At 39.4% G+C, this 18400-nt stretch overlaps 1 protein-coding gene across 3 annotated transcripts in view; it reads left to right on the top strand.

Moving 5' to 3' along the window:
* The window catches only part of shprh (SNF2 histone linker PHD RING helicase), a 107084-nt gene extending 89029 nt beyond the window's left edge, over positions 1–18055 (top strand). For all 3 annotated transcript variants that reach the window (XM_072558660.1, XM_072558669.1, XM_072558679.1), the window contains 7 exons: positions 1837–1908; positions 2864–3052; positions 4852–4944; positions 8250–8336; positions 10146–10324; positions 12781–12861; positions 14857–18055. In XM_072558660.1, the coding sequence (XP_072414761.1) occupies positions 1837–1908; positions 2864–3052; positions 4852–4944; positions 8250–8336; positions 10146–10324; positions 12781–12861; positions 14857–14956 (801 nt within the window). In that variant the 3' untranslated portion in view covers positions 14957–18055. The remainder of the gene's footprint in view (positions 1–1836; positions 1909–2863; positions 3053–4851; positions 4945–8249; positions 8337–10145; positions 10325–12780; positions 12862–14856) is intronic.
* Positions 18056–18400: the final 345 nt, after the last annotated feature.

The raw sequence follows: 18400 nt of genomic DNA, 5'->3' as shown, positions 1-18400 counted from the left end.
CATCATACTCAGCAAATCATTCCTTACTGACAATGTCTCAGGCCTATCCGTCACTATTTAAATATCATTAGCCGTTAACAATTATTGACAAAAAGTTAGTAAAGAGATTTGTTTTTACTCCAGAGAGTTGTTGCATTCTGGATTGCCCAGCCTGAGCATATGTTTCAGATTGAGTAGGAAATTGGATATATATTTAAATGTAAAACATTTTCCGAGCTAAGTGGGAAGGCAAAGAAAGTGGGATTAATTGAATAATTCTTTAAAATGAATACGTGGGAATGCATCTGACCAGGAAGCCCCATGTGACTGGCACTGATCGAGACTCTGAATAGTAAATTGAGATAAAGTGACAACAGACAAAGGAACCACTAGGTGTCAGTCTTGTGATGGATTGCAATTCTATTTTCCATGTAGCACATTTAAAAAAAACAGCGAATTAACTCTCTTCGAACTCGTTTTATTTCCTGCGCAGTTTTCTTCAGAGATGGTTTAGTGTTGTGAAGTCAGTGGACAGTTACAACAAAAAAATTCTCTTTCAGCTGTTATATCTGTGCCAACCCCTATGCTAAACTGTAGAAATATCTAATAGATGACTAATAATCCTGGAAGAAATAACTAATGTGATTGCATCTGGATTGTGAACCTAGGATGAATCAAATAATCTAAGGGATTAATGATAATCTGAGATGGGACACATAAACTGCTGAGTTAGTATTAATCCAAATGAATAGATAATCTGACACTTAGTACTAATCAATGGAGTGAACTAATCTGATAAAACCTTGCTATAGGAGCAGAATTAGGCCATTCAGCCATTGAGGCTGCTCTACCATTTGATCATGACTAATATGTTTCTCCACCCTATTCTCCTGTTTTTTCATTGATACACTTATTAATCAAGAACCTGCCCATCTCTGTCTTAAATATACTCAATGACTGTCCTCTCAGCCCTCTGTGACAGTCAGTTACATAAAGTCACCACCCTCTGGCTGAAGAGATTCTTCCTCATCTCAGTTCTCAAGAGTTGTTCCTTCACTCCTGAGGCTGTGCCCTGAAGTCCTAGTCTGTCCTAGTATTGGAAATATCTCCACATCCACTTATCTAGGCCTCTCATACACTGTAAATTTCAATCAGATTCCCCTTCACTCTTTTCAACTCCATCAATTACAGACCCAGAGTCCTCAACCACTCCTCATATGACAAGCCTTTCATCTCTCTGATCAAACTTGTAAAACTCCTCTGGACACCTTCCAACACCTGCACATCTTTTCTGAGGTACAGAGCACAAAGCTGCTCATGATATTTCCAAATGCAGCACCAGCAGTGCATTTTGAAATCAGCTCTTGTTTTCTAGCCCTCTTGAAGTGAATACCAACGTTGCATTTGCCTTCCTAACTGCCAACTGAACCTGCATGTTAACCTTACGGTAATCCTGAAATAGAACTCCCAAGTCCCTTTGTGCTACAGATTTTCAAAGCCTTTGCCCATATAGAAAATAGTCTATGCCTCTGTTCTTCCTCCCAAATGTTTAACCCCAGACTTTACCACGTTGTATTCCATTGGCCACCTTGCCAAGCATGTCCAAGTACTTGGAAAGCCTCGCCGCTTCCTCAGTACCACCTGCCCCTCCATCTATCTTTGTCTCATCTGTAAACTTAGCAACAATTCCCTTAGTTCCTTCTTCCAGATCGGCAAGTACAGCCCCAAAGAGAGGTAACCTGATCAGTTCGTACTCACCCAAGTAAGAATTACAACAACAGCTGCTATTTGGATTAAAAGAGGAGAAAGGAAGTTTTTAAAAAGCATAAACTAATAACACCTTTTACTTTATTTCAGTCTCAGGATCCATCAACAGGCAGTGTCAATCCAGATCCCTGTCCTATCTGTTCACGGCAATTAGGGCAGCAGGTAAGTTAGTAGCAGGGTGTTTGAGGCTGCAGTATGTGTGCATTCATTCAACACTTTCACAGTTAGATTTCATATGAAACTTCTTTCATACATTTTAGGCAAGGTTTAGAACAAAAATAATGTATATTTTTTAAAAAATTAAAACTTCATACCTGTATAGTTCGGATGTTTTCATAATTCCATCAAATTTCTGAAACTCTTCATCAGATAGTGGATTCATTTTCAAAAATGTTTTGCTGATAACCAGTTCCCATGTCCTGTAACAAAAACAGAAATTGCTGGCAAAACATAGCAGGTTGGTCAGCATCTGTGGTGCGAAATCAGATTTACTGTTTGGGTCCAGTATCCCTTCTTCAGAACAATTCTGAACAGTACCACATTGAGGGTGGTAGAAATATGGAATGCACTGCCTGAGAGGATGGAGGAGGCAGGTACTCTTACAGCAGTTAAGAAGCATTTGGAAGAATGCTTAAAATGCGAAGGCATAGTAGGCTATGGACCAAGTGCAGGTAAACGTATTATTGTAGTTTGGTAGTCGTTGGTCAGCATAAACATGGTGGGCCAAAGGGCCTGTTTCTGTGCTGTAAGACACTATGATGTATCCTTCACTCTTGGCTGACACCAGTCTGCACAGTAAAAATAGTCATGCTACCCTCTGGTTGTGGTTCACCCCTGCGATGTAGTGACAGGATGAGTTACCAAAGTGGCTGCTAATTGGCAGCCTGCCTCACTGCCCTTCAAACTATCTGATGGAGGAATGTCAAATTTCACCTCAGAAGCAAGAATGGTACCCACTTTGCCAAAACTGACCCCTATGTCAGGTTGTTGGAAAAAAATACGCTAAAACAAACTGATTTCTTTATTCCACCAACTTTTTGCCAATGGCATTGACATTTCTTATTTTATTATCCAGCTTGTTTCCTTTCACAGTTCTCTGTTCTCTTCTCATTTGCAGTGGGCTGTACTGACTTGTGGACACTGCTTTTGCAATGACTGCATAGCAATTATAATAGAACAGTACAGTATTGGTGCTCGGCGAAGTGCTATCAAGTGTGCAATTTGCAGACAAACTACAGCACACAAAGAAGTCTCTTACGTATTCACAACTGAGGCTGCAAGCAAAGAAGATGAATTTCCCATTAAGGTAGGCTGTTTTAATCAATAAAATTTGTTTCTGCCAAAATTGAGAGGGATCTTTTAAATACTATTTGCATTATTGTTAATTTATACATTCCAAGCAGAGACTAAAACAGGAAGCATGTCAAGAGGGAGCAATAATGAGCAAGGGAGAAGTAATTCCAAATCATATTGAAGATTGTAACTTTGTGCTGTTTTCCATTTGTTCACCATTCACATACTGTATCTAATATCGTACTATGCCAAAGTAATGTCAGAAATGGTGATTTAGTACTTGTGTTTTGATAGTAGGTCATGCATGAGGGATCAAAAAGAGGACCCATGAAAAGGGCTTAAACTTTCAGTTTCCCAACACGAATCTGAAATTTCCAAGCGTTTGATTTTATTCATGTGTATCTACCTCAGTGTGGTTTGAAACAAAACCCCTCGCTGTTGCACATGCTTGGAGTAAAATATTTCTGTTTTAGCATTTCAACATCAGCACTAGTACCTTTAAGTGCATTCTAACTTCAGATGATTTGTTTTGCTTTTGGGCCAGTTTACTCAGAAACCCATTGATTTGAAGACCAGCCTGCACTTGGCGTAGAGGCAGTAGCATTAAAGCAATAGCAACCACTTGCATTTATAAAGGTCCTTTAATGAAGAAACTGCCTCCAATCCGCTCTACAGTGACCTAATCAGACCAAAATGAACATGACGTCAAAGGAAGTATTAGTTTTGTCAGAGATGGGTCTTAAGAGGATGTAAGAGGAGAATACAGCAAGAAAAACTGGTTTCAGAAGTGACTTGTGGACGATGCAGCGTGACCAGGAATAGAGGGCTGAAGGGAAGGAAAATAGAGTTGGAGGAATGGAGCATTCTGTAGAGCTGTCCATGTGAAACAGGAGTTTACAAAGGTAGAAACAGCATAGCTATGACTAGATTGAGAATTTTTATTTCAGGCACTGGTGGATTAAAAGCTAATGTAGCCGTGCTCGAGCAGGAGTAGACAGCAGTTGTATAAGCTGAAGTTCACTGAAAACAGAACATAGAGACCAGCCAGGAAGCAATGGAACAGTTGAGCCTGGAGGTGAGAAATGAGGTGAAAGCCTAGTAGTATTACCAGTAGATTATTAATCCAGAGAGCCAGGTAATGTTCTGGAGACTCATGTCTGAATCCTACCATGTGGTGGAATTTGAATTTAATAAAAACTGTGGAATTAAGAGTGTTAGGGTGACCACGAAACTTTAACTTGTCAGTGAAGAACCCATCTGGTTCACTAATGTCCTTTAGGGAAGGAAACTGCTATCCTGCCCTGATCTGGCCTACACGTGACTCCAGACCAACAGCAGTGTGGTTGACTTTTAACTGTTCTCAGGGCAGTTAGGGATGGGCAATAAATGCTAGCCTAGCCAACGATACCCGCATCCCATGAGTGAATAAAAAAAGATTTCAAAGAACAATAGTTGAGCTGGGAGGGGCAGAGGCTATTATTGTTATGGAGGTGAAAGTGTGATGGACAGGATGTGGAGTTTAATAGGAACTAGGAAATTGCATGAAATGAGTAGCATTGTTATAGAATCACACTGGGAACAAAATGCAAAGGCTCTAGCCTTGAAACTGAATGAAAGAGGTTGTGGTTCATTTGACACTGAATGTAAGACAAGGAGTCACCCAACTTAGAGGCAGTATAGAGAGGGAAGGGGCTGTGGATTGAGGGAGGTAGAACATGATATTGCAATTAATCTCAGATTCAGAAGTTTAACATCTGATCGTTGACTTCGGTCATTTCTTCATTAAGCTTAGAGTTGTGCATTCTGTTTCAGGGTAGCCATTCTACCAAAGTGGAGGCTGTGCTCAGGACATTGAAAAAAATCCAGCGGAAGGAGCCTGAAGCTAAGGCCTTGGTCTTCTCTGCAGTAGGTTTTAACAACCCAATTTTGCAATTGTTACTTAACAAGACAGAGATTCAGCTTCATGTTCTTAAGGATTTTGTGCACTCAAAGAAGAAATTTCCTTAAGAAAATGCAGGGTGAACGTTTCAACTTGAGGTGACTGCTACAATAGAATAGTGCATTTATTGTACTAATAATGTGAAGGCTAGGACAAATGATCAGAGACATGAGCTTTCCTCCCACATTAGCAGTTGGGAATATTCAATCTATTATTAATTCAATAAAAAACTGATATCAGAAGTGTGACCGTTAAATTATTGGATTATTGAGAAAATCAAACTGGTTCACTCATGTAATTTAGGGAAGGAAATCTGCCATATTAACCCGGTCAGGACTCTCAGTAATGTGATTGACTGTAGTCTAACAATCTAATATGCCATTTATAAAGAGACCTCACCAACACCTTTTCAGGAGATATTATGGATAAACAATAAACTTTGGTTGTTCTAGTGATCCCATGAATTTAAAATAAAGCTTCACTGCCTGATCAGTTACTTGGTGCAATAGAGTATCTACGCTCTGGAAAATTCCACTTCAGCAGGTTGAGCATGTAGTGAAGACAAACATTCTACACTGTCAGAGGTGCCAGACTTTGGAACTGATTTCCAGTTTGCCGCCTCTGGAAGGATGTGAAAGATCCCATAACATATTTTGAAGATGACCTAGTCAATTTTTTCAAAAGTATACTTTATTCTTAAAAATCATCTCTAAGAACAAACATTCTGACTCATATCTGTACAGTCTTTGCAGTGGGGAGTAAAGAACAATAAAATATTGGAATTTTGACATTTCTCAGTAGTTCTGTACAGGTCCATCTTTGACGTCCAGATGAAGTTGAAGATGGCTCGGTGCCTACTAAAGTGCAGGTTCAGGGAATTAGCCAGGCATTCGCCACATGCAGCAACTGATAGTAACTCACACCTGATCACCAGGCTTTTACTCAAAATAGGGAACTCAAATAGGGAAGCACAGTTTCTGCCTCAATATGCTCCTCCCAGGTTTTATATACACCCCAGCCCCTTCAAACCATATTCCCAGCAGTTTGAGGTAATCTGTTCTGATGGTGAAAGAGATAATGGATTTAGCAGGATGTTGTCCCTCATGTCTTTTTAAAATGTTTATCTTCTCACCTTTAAGATATGCTGCCTAGTTTTGAACTCACCAACTCTTCGGGAAAATACACCTGCCATTCACCTTATCTGTGCCCCACGTGATTTTATAAATTTCTATAAGGCAACTTTCAACCTCCTACGCTGCAGTGAAAAAAAAATCCTAGCCAGTTTAGCATCTCCTTATAACTCAAACCCTCCATTCCTGGCAACATCCTGGTAAATCTTTTGAGGCCAGTTTGAACTTGGTGCACTTGCTCATGAACTTGCAATACTGACAATGGATCTGAGCACAAAGCAGTGATGTAATCCATGTACAGGGAGGCTTTGACCTGCAGGCTTCTGCTGCCTGCAGTAGTCATCCTTCTTAGACTCTCATCCTTCCTGGTGGTCTCAGCAAACGTTTCTATACAACACAGAAACCAAGTAGGAGGGAGAATGCAGCCTTTCCTGACCTGACATCTGAGTGGGAAACTTTCTGATTCCTACTTATTGACTACTGCACTAACAATGTTGGTATAGAGCAGTAGGATCCAGTTAGAAATTCCCTTCCTACTCCCCATTTTTGAGAGCATGTCCCTCATGAAGATGTGCAATAGAATGTCAAAGGTCTAGGCTTATGAGGCAGGTGTCCTCTCCCCTGCCCTGAGGAGCCTAAGGCTTTTCAGGAGATTCCTGTACAGTACAGCACAGTTTATATGAATCACCAATCTCAGAGCAGACCTGACCTCGTTAGCAATGACCTTGGAAACAATTTGTTTTCTTATATTTGAAACATTCACTTTGATCATAAGAATCATCTATAAGTACGTACAAGGGTTCTAAATCATACAGGTCGTCATTGCTGTGAACAAAGCAAAACATCAGAATTTTGTCATTCCTCAGAGCTCGTCTGCAGTTGCAAAAAACAAAGGTCTTTTCTCCTTATGCAGAAAACCTTCCTTTTGAGGCACCAAGAGGGTCTGACAACGGAACAGACTTCATTATATTTTGGCAGGAAGATCTTAAGCAATGGTCTTTCTCCACTGCTCCTTGGTGGCACCTGTCCTGAGCTGGCAGTTCTGGATTGTGGACTGTGCCAGTCTGCAACACTGTCAAGGTCAACTCTTTAGACTAGAAAACCAACAATTTTCGCGCACACCATGGAGCATCTTTCACTGCGTTGATCTTCCAGGCACAGTTGATGTTTGTCTCTGTGTGTGACCTGGGGAACAGCCCAGAAAGCACAGAGCCCTGCGTTGTGAGCTTCTTAGATGAACCTCAACAAAAGTTACTAATCATCTCCAGACCTTCTTTGCAAAGGCGCATTTCAGAAGGAGATAAGTGACAAGTCGTTTTACCAGTGCAGTCTCTTCGAGGGCAGCATGCAGAGGTGCATAATGCCGTGACGTGCTGTGCCCTTCTCACCACCAGCCAAGCTGTAACTTGGTACTTGTTGCAAAGTTCTGGTGATGAGACATTCTAGAAAATGACTTTGACAGTCTGCCCAGGGAACCGTGTGATAGGATTCATCCTGCCCTTTTTTCACAGGATTTCAAGATTGCCATGTGCTGACCACTTCCTGATGGATTTGTGGTCAAAGGTGTTTTTCTTTTCAAATTTTACCCTGAAGGACAGGTTTCCTGTCCCTATATTATGACAGTAACTACATTAAAATATTCTGCCTTGGCTGTAAAGTGTTTTTAGATGCCCTGAGGATGTGAACAGGACTAAATAAATGCCAGCATTTTTAACCAAAATATTAAGTATGTAGCAAGAGAAGGTTAGGTCTGTAAATGCTGGAAATCAGAGTCAAAAGTGTGGTTCTGGAAGAGCACAGCAGGTCAGGCAGCATCCGAGGCGCAGGATAATCTTGTTTAGTTCATGAGCCCTTCACCAGGAATGAGGGGCTTATGCCTGAAACGTCGATTCTCCTGCTCCTTGGATGCTGCCTGACCTGCTGTGCTTTTCCAGCACCACATTCTCAATTTAAGAATGCAGTCCCCACTAACTTAGGTATATGTAAATACATAAATCTATCCTGTTCTGTCAGTCCACAGTGCACTCTGTTATATATAAGACAGTATTTTAAGTAGTATGATTTTGATCAAGGTTCATCATTTGCAAGGTTTCAATCAATTGCTCTTTCCTAATTTGGATTTTGTGCTGTTACTTTTGCAGTGGCAGGACGTGTTGGATATAATTGGGAAAGCCTTGTTGGACAATAACATGGATTTTGTTCAGATCAATGGATTTCACAGGTTCCAGGTAAGGGAAGACTTAGTTATTTGGAAATTATTGGCAAATGTCAATACCAAGGACCCAGAAAATGTGTGTCTGACCAGGGGATTAATTTGAAATGAAACAGTATTAGTTCTAATCACTGGCCATGCTGGCATTTATTGATTGAGCCCAGTTGCCTGTTTTTCTACAATACTCAGGCTATGACTATTTCAGAAAACAGTTAAGAGCCAACCACACAAATGTGTGGAATTGATTTTTGCAACAATCATAACAGCTTCAGGCTCATTTCTAATGCTATCAGCATTTACATTCTGTTTATGAACTGAATCCAAACACATGGTCTTGAATTATTTGTCTAGACCTCCAGTTATTAGTCCAATAACATAACTACACGACTCTATACATTCCCTGATATTCTTAGAAACCTTTCTTACTGGAGATCTGTGACAACTAGGAGAGGCTTCTGTTATTGGAAGTTTTACTACATTCACATACAGAGATTTAACATGTTTTTTTTTGTTCACTCATGGAATGTGAGTGTAGCTGACAAGGCCACCAATTATTGCCCATTCCTGGTTGCTCTTGAGAAGGTAGTAGTGAGCTGCTTTCTTGAACCACTGCAGTCCATTGGTGTTGAACATTGTGCAGTCATCATGGAAATGCCCACTTCTAGTGGACGGAAGGTCATTAATGAATTAGCTGAATATGGTTCAGCCTAGGACAGTATCCTCAGAACTCCTGCCGAGATGACTGCCCTCCACTAACCACAACCATTTTCCTCTGTGCCAAGTATGATTTTAAACCAGTGTGGAGGCTTCCCCTCATTTCCATTGATTCCAGATTTGCTAGTGCTCATTGATGCCACACTTGGTCAAAGTGGCCTTGATGTCAGGGCAGTTAAGGGTCAACTACATCGTTGTGGTTCTCAAGTTGCATGTAAGCCAGACCAGGTAAGGACAACAGTTTCCTTGCCTAAAGGTGGAGACCATTTAGCCCTTCAACCTTGACTGGTCACATTTGAAGCTCTTTCTCTTGTGTTTGTTTTACTTGACCCTGTTTCCTTGTTGGGCCCAATTTTATGCAATACTTTTCCCTCTTGAGGCCTGGTTTTCCATGATCCCTTCCCTTTTAAGTTTTTTTTTCAAGCATTGTTTCATTTTTCTGCATTCTCCCCAAATGTTTTTATTTGGAGAGATATGATGGGTTACTTTCAACGAAGGTGTTTGTAGTTAGTTATTGTTTCAGATAAGACAGTGTATGCAACTTAGAAAGTGGTACAACATCACATAATGTTAAGCACACCGGAGAATAAATGAAGTGAGAAGTAAACTTTGAAAGAATCACTGTAGTTAGTGATCTTGAATGCAACAAAAAATTTAATCAACTTAACCATATGTTCACATATATACAGTGGGCCACATGTGACAAGGTACCAGAGGGTGTCCTAAGTGCAAGAAATGGTGCCCAACAATAATCAGTATTTTCAGGTATTTGTGGGCACTTTCTACCAGAAGGCATGTCAAGAGCTATACCAACAAGTCAAAACTTTTAACAGAGGATCTTGGGTACAGTACCAGCGCACATCAGAGACTTTTAATAGTAGAGACGATCCTGAAAATCACTTTATCAAACATTACAGTGGAAAACTTCACTCCTGCCATCGCAAGATAGGAAGTTACATCTGGGCCATTTTACCAACATAAGTGGAGGTAATTTAATGTGTATAAACTGGAGGCTCTATCACAACATTCAAGTGTAAAATGGTTCCATTATCAGGACCAGTGATAACTTCCTTTTCACCTAGTTGACAAATGTGTAATTATATCTTTTCAGGAGAATCTGTCAGCTTTTAAATACGATTCCAAGATCAACATTTTGCTACTGCCTCTGCATACAGCATCGAATGGCTTAAACATCATTGAAGCTACCTATGTACTGTTGGTGGAACCTATTTTAAACCTTGCTCATGAGCTACAAGCAATAGGGAGAGTGCATCGTATTGGGCAAACAAAGTAAGCAGTAGTAAATAATAACATGACAATGTATTTTTCATATCAAATATTTTTGTTGTTCAATAACCCTTTTCATGCGATTGCAATCTCAGTGAAGAGATCCTCTTTGTACTTCAAATTCTTTCAGAAGTACTTCACCGAAGTGTCAGCTTAGATTTTGTTTAAATGTCCAACCAAACAGGCAGATGGGATCCTGTTTAATGTCCCACTCAAAGAACAGCACCAAACAGTAATTCTTCACTCCCTCAGCACTGTACTGATGTGCGGGTCTCGATTAAGTATTTAAGTCTGTGGGTGGGGCTATGAAGCCCTGATCTTGTGACATAGAAGCAAGAGAGCTACATTGAACCAAGAATACACCTGTATTATGTGGTCAACTTCTTGGTGTTCCTGGCTGAAACAAACCTCTGTATCAGGGCATTTTGTCTTGAGTTCTTACTTTCTAGTAATTTTAAATTGATGATCACTGATAGCTACAAGAAATAGACTTTACCCATTCCCTTTAGTGAAACCTTTCGTGATTGTGAAAATCTCAACTAAATTTCATGTCAGCTTTTTAGTACATTGAAAACAATCTCAAGATTCTCAGCTGTCTTTTCATAACTTTAAATTTCCAGTGCTGCCATCCTGATAAATTGATGCCACAAAAATCTGTGAGGTCTGTGTAAGTAATAGTGGGTCTTCCCTCTGTCCATTCCACCTAGCCCCAGGTGAAGACAAAGTTTCAAATCTCAGGAATGGGCATCATTTACATGTTTGGAGTAAGTTACTTTCACTACAAGATTGATTTGCCTTCAAATCTAGCAAACATTTTGAGCATTTGTCTTAATATCACCTTTCCCAATTTCTACTTAAGTGGTTTATTGTCTGTGAAGTTACGGGGTTTTCACCAAGTTAGAGGTGCCTGGATGTTCTTTAGCAGTATTTGGCCACATCTTCTATGGCACATCCTTTTAAATTATTAACTAAAGCATGGTCAACTGTTAACTAGCTTCCTTATCTGTGGAACTATTCTCATGGCTTTGCAATATAAAATGTTTGTCACTAATGTTAGTTGACTGTGTAAGATGGCTCCTCCTAGCTTCCTATTTGGAGTCAACTAGAGTATAACTTGTGTCTCTTTTCCTTTTAGCCTACTTCTCACCAGTGCCAAATAGATTGTCATGGGACTTTTTTTAAATGTACATAATTTTATAAACTTTCACAACACTGAGGTGAAGCCTACTGTTAATTAAACCAAACACCCAAAAAAGCTCATAGTTTGTTAAATTACGAGTGACAGAGAATCCCAAATTCCACTATTTAAAGAAAATAACATCAATTTGTTCTTGAACTCTAAAAGTAAACATTAAACGACAACTATTCGCAACTCTCAGCCCCCTTTCTCTTAACTGTTTATTATCTGCTTCCAACTCTGTAACAATATGCTGTTCCAGTTAAACACTTACTAAAATTACATCAACTTAATAACTTAATTTCAAAACCATTCAGCAGCTGTTGTTTTTGGTGTCTGTCTTTTTCCAGCTGACGATCTCCCTGGGTTGTCTTCTTTCTTTTACTACAAGCATGTTTCATGTAGAAAGGTACCTTTGATAGAGAGTGTTTCAATGACTTGGGTCTCTCACAATGGCATTTACTCTGTTTGATTTTCAAAGTGCCTGCCTTTTTTATATCTCCAACATTGGATTGTCTCATTGGTTCGCTATTTGCAAAACAATAAATTTAAAAGCGATTGGGTTTTAGTTATCCTGAGGCATAGAGTGGTTACATTCGAATTGCTGTCAAACAGTAATCAACTCAGGTATTTATTTCACAGCCAAACGTTACATATTTTCAATTTTCCAGTACACACTTGAGACTGCTCTTTTAAGCTCTCAGTGCACAACAGCATTCTCTCTCTCTTAAAGGTACAGTACATACTTTCAACTTCATAACAAATCAAAGTTAAAATTGATTTGAAAGTAAAAGAAGAAGAACTTGCATTTATATTGCCTTTCACGACCTAAGGACATCCCAAAGTATTTTACAGCACATGAAATACTTTGTAGTTACTGTTGTAATATAGGAAAGAATTACGTTGTTCTTAGAATTTTACTGAACATGGAAGTAATTTGGTTCAGTGCTGCTTCTCTGAAATCTGTACACTTGATTACACTTTGCAATCTATTAAATAGTTTTTAAGCTGTGTTAAGTTTCTTTAGATTCTCAAGAAGTGAAATAAAAGCAAAGTATTCTGGATAATTCAACAGGCCAGGTGGCATAGATGGAAAGAAAAACAGTTAACCTCAGAATTGTTAAAGTGACACCACTCTCAATGGTTATCATCTAACTTGGGAATAAAAGGATTATTGAACTGATCTGACATATGAACCTCAGGTCCTTTGTGCTGCTCTATAAATGTCATTCAGTGTTTGAATTATTTCTATTTGTATAATCATCTTCCTTTCTCTTTCTAGGGCAACTGTTGTTCATAGATTTCTAATTAAAGGAACAATAGAGGAGAGGATGCAAAGTATGCTTAAAAGTACTGAGAAAAGGTGTGTTCAATTTCCAAGTTACAATTATAATTCCCATTTTTGTAACGGTTCCAAAATTGTTGAAAGATTAAAATGAGACAGTTTCTTTTACAAAGATTTTAGCTTATACAGTCAGCCAATACATACCATAACTACAAAAGGCTGAGAATACTGCACCAATTAACTCACCTCCTTTCTCTCCAAAGTATGTCCATCATCATTCCGTCAGGATTGTGACGGAATACTCCCCACTTGGATGAGTTAAGTTCTAACCACATTCTAGAAACTTGACACCATCTTGAACAAAGCAGCCTGCTTTATTCACTTCCCATCCCCGAACTTCAACATCAACTGCATAGTGGCTCAGTGGTTAGCACTGTTACCTCACAGCGCCAGGGACCTGGGTTCAATTCCAGCCTCAGGCGACTGTCTGTGTGGAGCTTGCACATTCTCCCCGATTCTATGTGGGTTTTCTCTGGGTGCTCCGGTTTCCTTCCGCAATCTAAAACTGTGCAGGTTAGGTGAACTGGCCAGCTAAATTGCTGATAGTGTTTAGAGATGTGTAGATTAGGTGCATTAGTCAGGGGTAATACAGGATAATAAGGTAGGGGAATGAGTCTGGGTGGGTTATTCTTCGGAGTGTCAATGTGGAATTGCTGGGCCAAAGAGCCTGTTTCCACACTGATCTATGAACTCATGTACACCATTAGCGGTGTGTATCATCTACAAAACAGGGTCCAGTAACTCATCAAGGCTTCTCTAAGTCACACATCATTTTGAACTGGTGCTGTACTGCTGCTCCTCTTGTGTTTGAACTCCCTTCCTAACAACACCTGGAATATCCTCATATTACAGCAGTTTAAGGAGACCGTTCAACATCATCTTCTCTCGGGAAATTACTCACTTCCATAAACAAATAATTTAAAAAAAAATAAATGGATAGGTTATCATCTGCTTTCATGGAGTTATCTTCATTTAAGTAACATTGCCTTCAGTCTCTACCACAAAGCCTCCTAATTTATCCTTTTCCTCATTTAACATCTGAGGGTGAACCATTCTGCTCCCAACTTTGGTGTTCTATTTGACTCTGACGTGTTGTCTCCAACTCTGTAACAGCGCCAATTTATATTTGTGCCTCAGCCCATCTGCTGTACATTTATCCATGCCTTTGTTGCCGCTGGATTTTACTATTCCAGTGCTCTCTTGGCCATCCTCACTGGGGTATGGATGTCCAGATATCAGTAGATTTTTGGATGTTAAATGAATCAAGGGATAAGGATATGATGTCAGCTGTGGTTCAGTTGGTTGTGCTGTTATTCCCAAGTCACAAGGTTTGGGGTTCAAGTTTCATTCCTCGACTTGAATACAGAAATCAAGGCTGGTACTGCAGTACAGAAATGAAGGAATGCTGCACTGTTGGAGGTATTATCTTTGGTCTGAATTTAATGTCGCTAATGTCCTCGGGTGTTGTAAAAGATCCCACTACAACAGGAGAAAGATCCTTGGTGCCTTAACCAACATATATCCCTCAAACTTTGAAACTCTGACAATGAGCAGATCTTTATTTATTGATGTTGGCTGACAGATTAATAGTATTCAGGACATAGAGGAGAATTCCCTGCTGTACTATGGGATTTTTTGTTATCCTTATCTGAGAGGCGAGACAGAACGTCAGTTTAATGTTGCATCAAAAATCAGACCACTGACAGTGAAGTACTCCTTCACTGTGCTATTTAAATGAGGTGCTCCTCAGTGTTTATATTTATCCCTCAGCTGGCATTCAAAACAGGTTATTTAGCCATGTATTTGATTTCTGTTTGTGAGATCCAGTTGTGCACATATATTAGCTGCTGTATTCCTTGCATTATAATAAACTACACTACATTGGCTGTAAAATGTATTATAGCATTCAGAGGTTGTAACAGGTGTGATAGAAATATATATTTTTTAATTTCCACATTATTTGATGATTTAGAAATTAATGAGATCTTCTTTTCTTTCTGAATTGATCTTTAGTCACAACAAGTCTATGATTGTACAGTCGGAAGCATCTGCCCTGACTGTGGGGGACCTGGCAGATCTCTTCTCAGAGGAAGAGCGGACTACTGATGAATGAACAAGGATTATCAATGTATACACTGAAGATGAATAACATACGCCCTCTGCTTTACTATCTTCTCTGGAGTCTGAACATTATACAGAAAAGGGCTTGAGCATCACTTGGACAATAGGGAAATGTAAACAGATCAGAACCAGTGATGTAATCATATTAAGGCACAAGAAATTCTACTTGTGTTTATCAATAAGCCCAAATTGTGGAATGTTAAATATAATAGGGAATGACTAGTAAGATTTTCAATGCTGTGTGAAGGACCAAGGTCAGGTTTGAAACATTGAATCAGAATGGGAACAGTCGAACAATGAAACAGTTGGCTCAAAGTTTGCTATAGCAGGACATTAATGGCATCTGCCATTTGTTAGATACACTCCTGCATCCTTCAGCACAAAACACTTCTGTCCACTAAATTGCTAGAAATGCAAACTGAGAATGGTGTACTAAGAGAAATAGGGACCTGAATGAACAGGGCCTCTGCATAATGAATCTGCTGTATAACTGGGAAATAAATAAAGGAAGAATTGCAGAAGCCATGTAAATTAAAAGGTAAATTCATTGTTAAATCAGGTACAAAAGAGAAATATAAGGAAAGAAGGATTAGATTGAGAGAGAGAAAAAAGGAGGCAAGGAAAGGAAGAAAAAAACCTTAATTTCAAATATGCATTTTTGCTATTTTCTTCAAATCTGTCATGCTTGAAGGGATGAGATTCCACTGGTATTGGTTAATTTTGGGTGCCAGAGAAGTAAATTGGCAGCAATTACCCCTTAACACATTAACAGATATTTATGTTTAAAATCCATAGAATCCCTACAGTGTGGAAACAGGCCACTTGGCTCAACAAGTCCATACCGACCTGCCGATGAGCAGACCTGTCCCCTAGCCCTACATTTCCCGTGGCTAACACACCTAACCTACACATCCCTCTACACTATGGGTAATATAGTATGGCCAATCCACCTAATCTGCACATCTTTGGACTGTGGGACGCAATCGGACCACCGGGTGGAAACCCACGCAGACACTAGGAGAACGTGCAAACTTCACACAGACAGTCAACCAAGGATAGAATTGTACCCAGATCCCTGGCACTGTGAAGCAGCAGTGCTAACCACTGAGCCACCAGACTTAACTTGCTGTGGTGAGTTCAAGGGGCAAATGGATGTATCTTTTTAAGAAAAGAAGAGAGAGCTAAATTCAAGATGCTATTGTGATATAACTAATGGCAGAATCAACCAACCTGGACAGTAACTCTTGAATATTTACGCTTGAACTTGCATCGGTTCCTTCTTTGCAATTATGCCATTTATGCATTATTTTCTCAGCAGGTCCTGCCATATGAAGAATGTCTGCAATGAAGCTGAAAATAATATGAATATAAAATCAATTCCAATTTTAGAAAAAATCTATCAAATTAGGGATCTCCAGTTTACCAATCTGAGAGTCACTGGACTCGAAATGTTAACTCTGCTTTCTTCCTATAAATGCTGCCAGACCTCCTGAGTTTTGCCAACAAATTCTGTTTCTGTTTCAGATCTCCAGCATGTGCAATTCTTTGTTTTATCTCCAGATTATTGTTGAATAATGCAATAAGAGTGTTTGGGGAGTGGAGAAATTAACTTTGGTCAGACAGTTTGGGTAGTAGAGGGTAGAATTTGATCACAAAATGTATGTGTTGGGTGAATTTGGAACTCAGGGTGAAGAATCAGTGGACTTTGAAAATGATTCACTATTATAGGAATAAATGAATAAATGGTTCCCTCCAATCCCTACATCATCCTGAGGGGGAACTCGATTGCGGTTCCTTCACTGTTGCTTGGTCAAAGTCCTGGAACTCCCTCCCTAACAGCACTGTGGGTGTACTTGTACTAGATGAATTGCAAGAATCCAAGAAGGCAGCTTATCACCATCTCCTCAAGGGCAACTAGGGACAGACATTAAATGCTGGCTTTGCCAGTGATACTCAAATTCCATGAGCAAACCTAAAAGGAAACAGTGTCTCGACAGTAGAACATTTCAGAGCTGTATTCAAGTTGTGACCTAGATTATGGTCAAGACCTGAATCATTGCTTGAATCCATGACCTTCCAACTCTGACATGCCAAGCTGACACTCAAATACTAAAGAGAATGAGCTTTGACATGAGAATTTAAATAGTGGAGGCAATGAGTCGTTTTCATGAGTTGCATTTCCACACAAGATTCAAATGTAAAAGCTCAAACAGTAAAATTGATGGGAGAAAATTCTTGCTGAGAAAAAAGGGACCATAATTTCATTTGACTGTCCATAATTGAGATGCCACCTCTGCAGCACTAAATAATAATGGTAGATTTCCTGCTGTTAAGCAGGCAGCGCTATTTGTAGTATGTTTCCTGAATGGGACTGTGTAATTCTTTTTCCATATTTAGAAGATTGGAGATGTAAAATAATTATTTTACCTATTAATACATAATTTATGACAGTTTGGGAGAAATTCCTTCTGTTGATAATTTAAATGGACATCTTCCTGTGGCTTGTCAATGAGATTTCCTATTTTGTACTCGCTATTGCTTTTGCTAAGTTATCAGTGGAAGCTGTTTCATTCCTCAGTACATTTTTCATTGCAAAGACCACCCGTTACTTAATATACTTCAGTTTCAAAATTTGAATAAACGGTTTCTGTATGATTTTGTTTTCAAACTGTAAAAAATCAGTGAGCAAGTTAGTTTAAGATGAGCTTTTTCTTCAGCTGTTCACGTATTGGAACTCCCCTCATATGAACCATTTCACAAAGATTTCAGGATTAATACCTGGATGAATACGAAGTTCTTATGAGTTTTTACTCTCAAATCTGCAGCCGATGCTCTGGAATATCAAAAGACATCGAAGCTCTAAGCATAGAAGGTGTAGATTTTATACCCTTGAGCTGAATTGAACCACACTGCAAGAAACATAGACTTTAATTTATTTAGCAGTTTTTCACAACTTTAGGACATCTGAATGCATTTGACAGCTAATAAAGTATTTTTGAAGTGCTGTTGTTGCGATAATATCGAATATATAAAAGCCAGTTTGTGCTCAACATGCTCCTGCAAACTGCATTAAAAATAAACATCATTACAAGTGTTCACTGAGAGATGAATATTCCTCCACAAAGGCCGCAAGCAGATTTTCCTTGCTATTCAAAATATGTGATCTTTTACACTACTTAAGAGGGTAGACATGGCTATGGTTTAAACACCTCATCACAACAGACACCATCTTTGACGGAGGAGTGCTCTGTCAGTATTGGAGTGTCTGTTTGGATTTTGTGCTCAAGTCTCTGGAGTGGAGCTTGAATCTGCAGCTCTGATTCCAAGGCAAAAGTCTGACCTATTCAGCTATGGATGGTGCATTGTGAGGTTCCAAGGAGGTAAGGTACAGTATATTGTTGAACATGGATTTTGTGTTAAGTCATGCATTATATCT

The sequence above is a fragment of the Chiloscyllium punctatum genome, chromosome 3, assembly GCF_047496795.1.
Source record: "Chiloscyllium punctatum isolate Juve2018m chromosome 3, sChiPun1.3, whole genome shotgun sequence".
Taxonomy (NCBI): Eukaryota; Metazoa; Chordata; class Chondrichthyes; order Orectolobiformes; family Hemiscylliidae; genus Chiloscyllium; species Chiloscyllium punctatum.
Note: the sequence above shows the minus strand (reverse complement) of the source record. Positions and strands in the feature narration are given on the sequence as shown.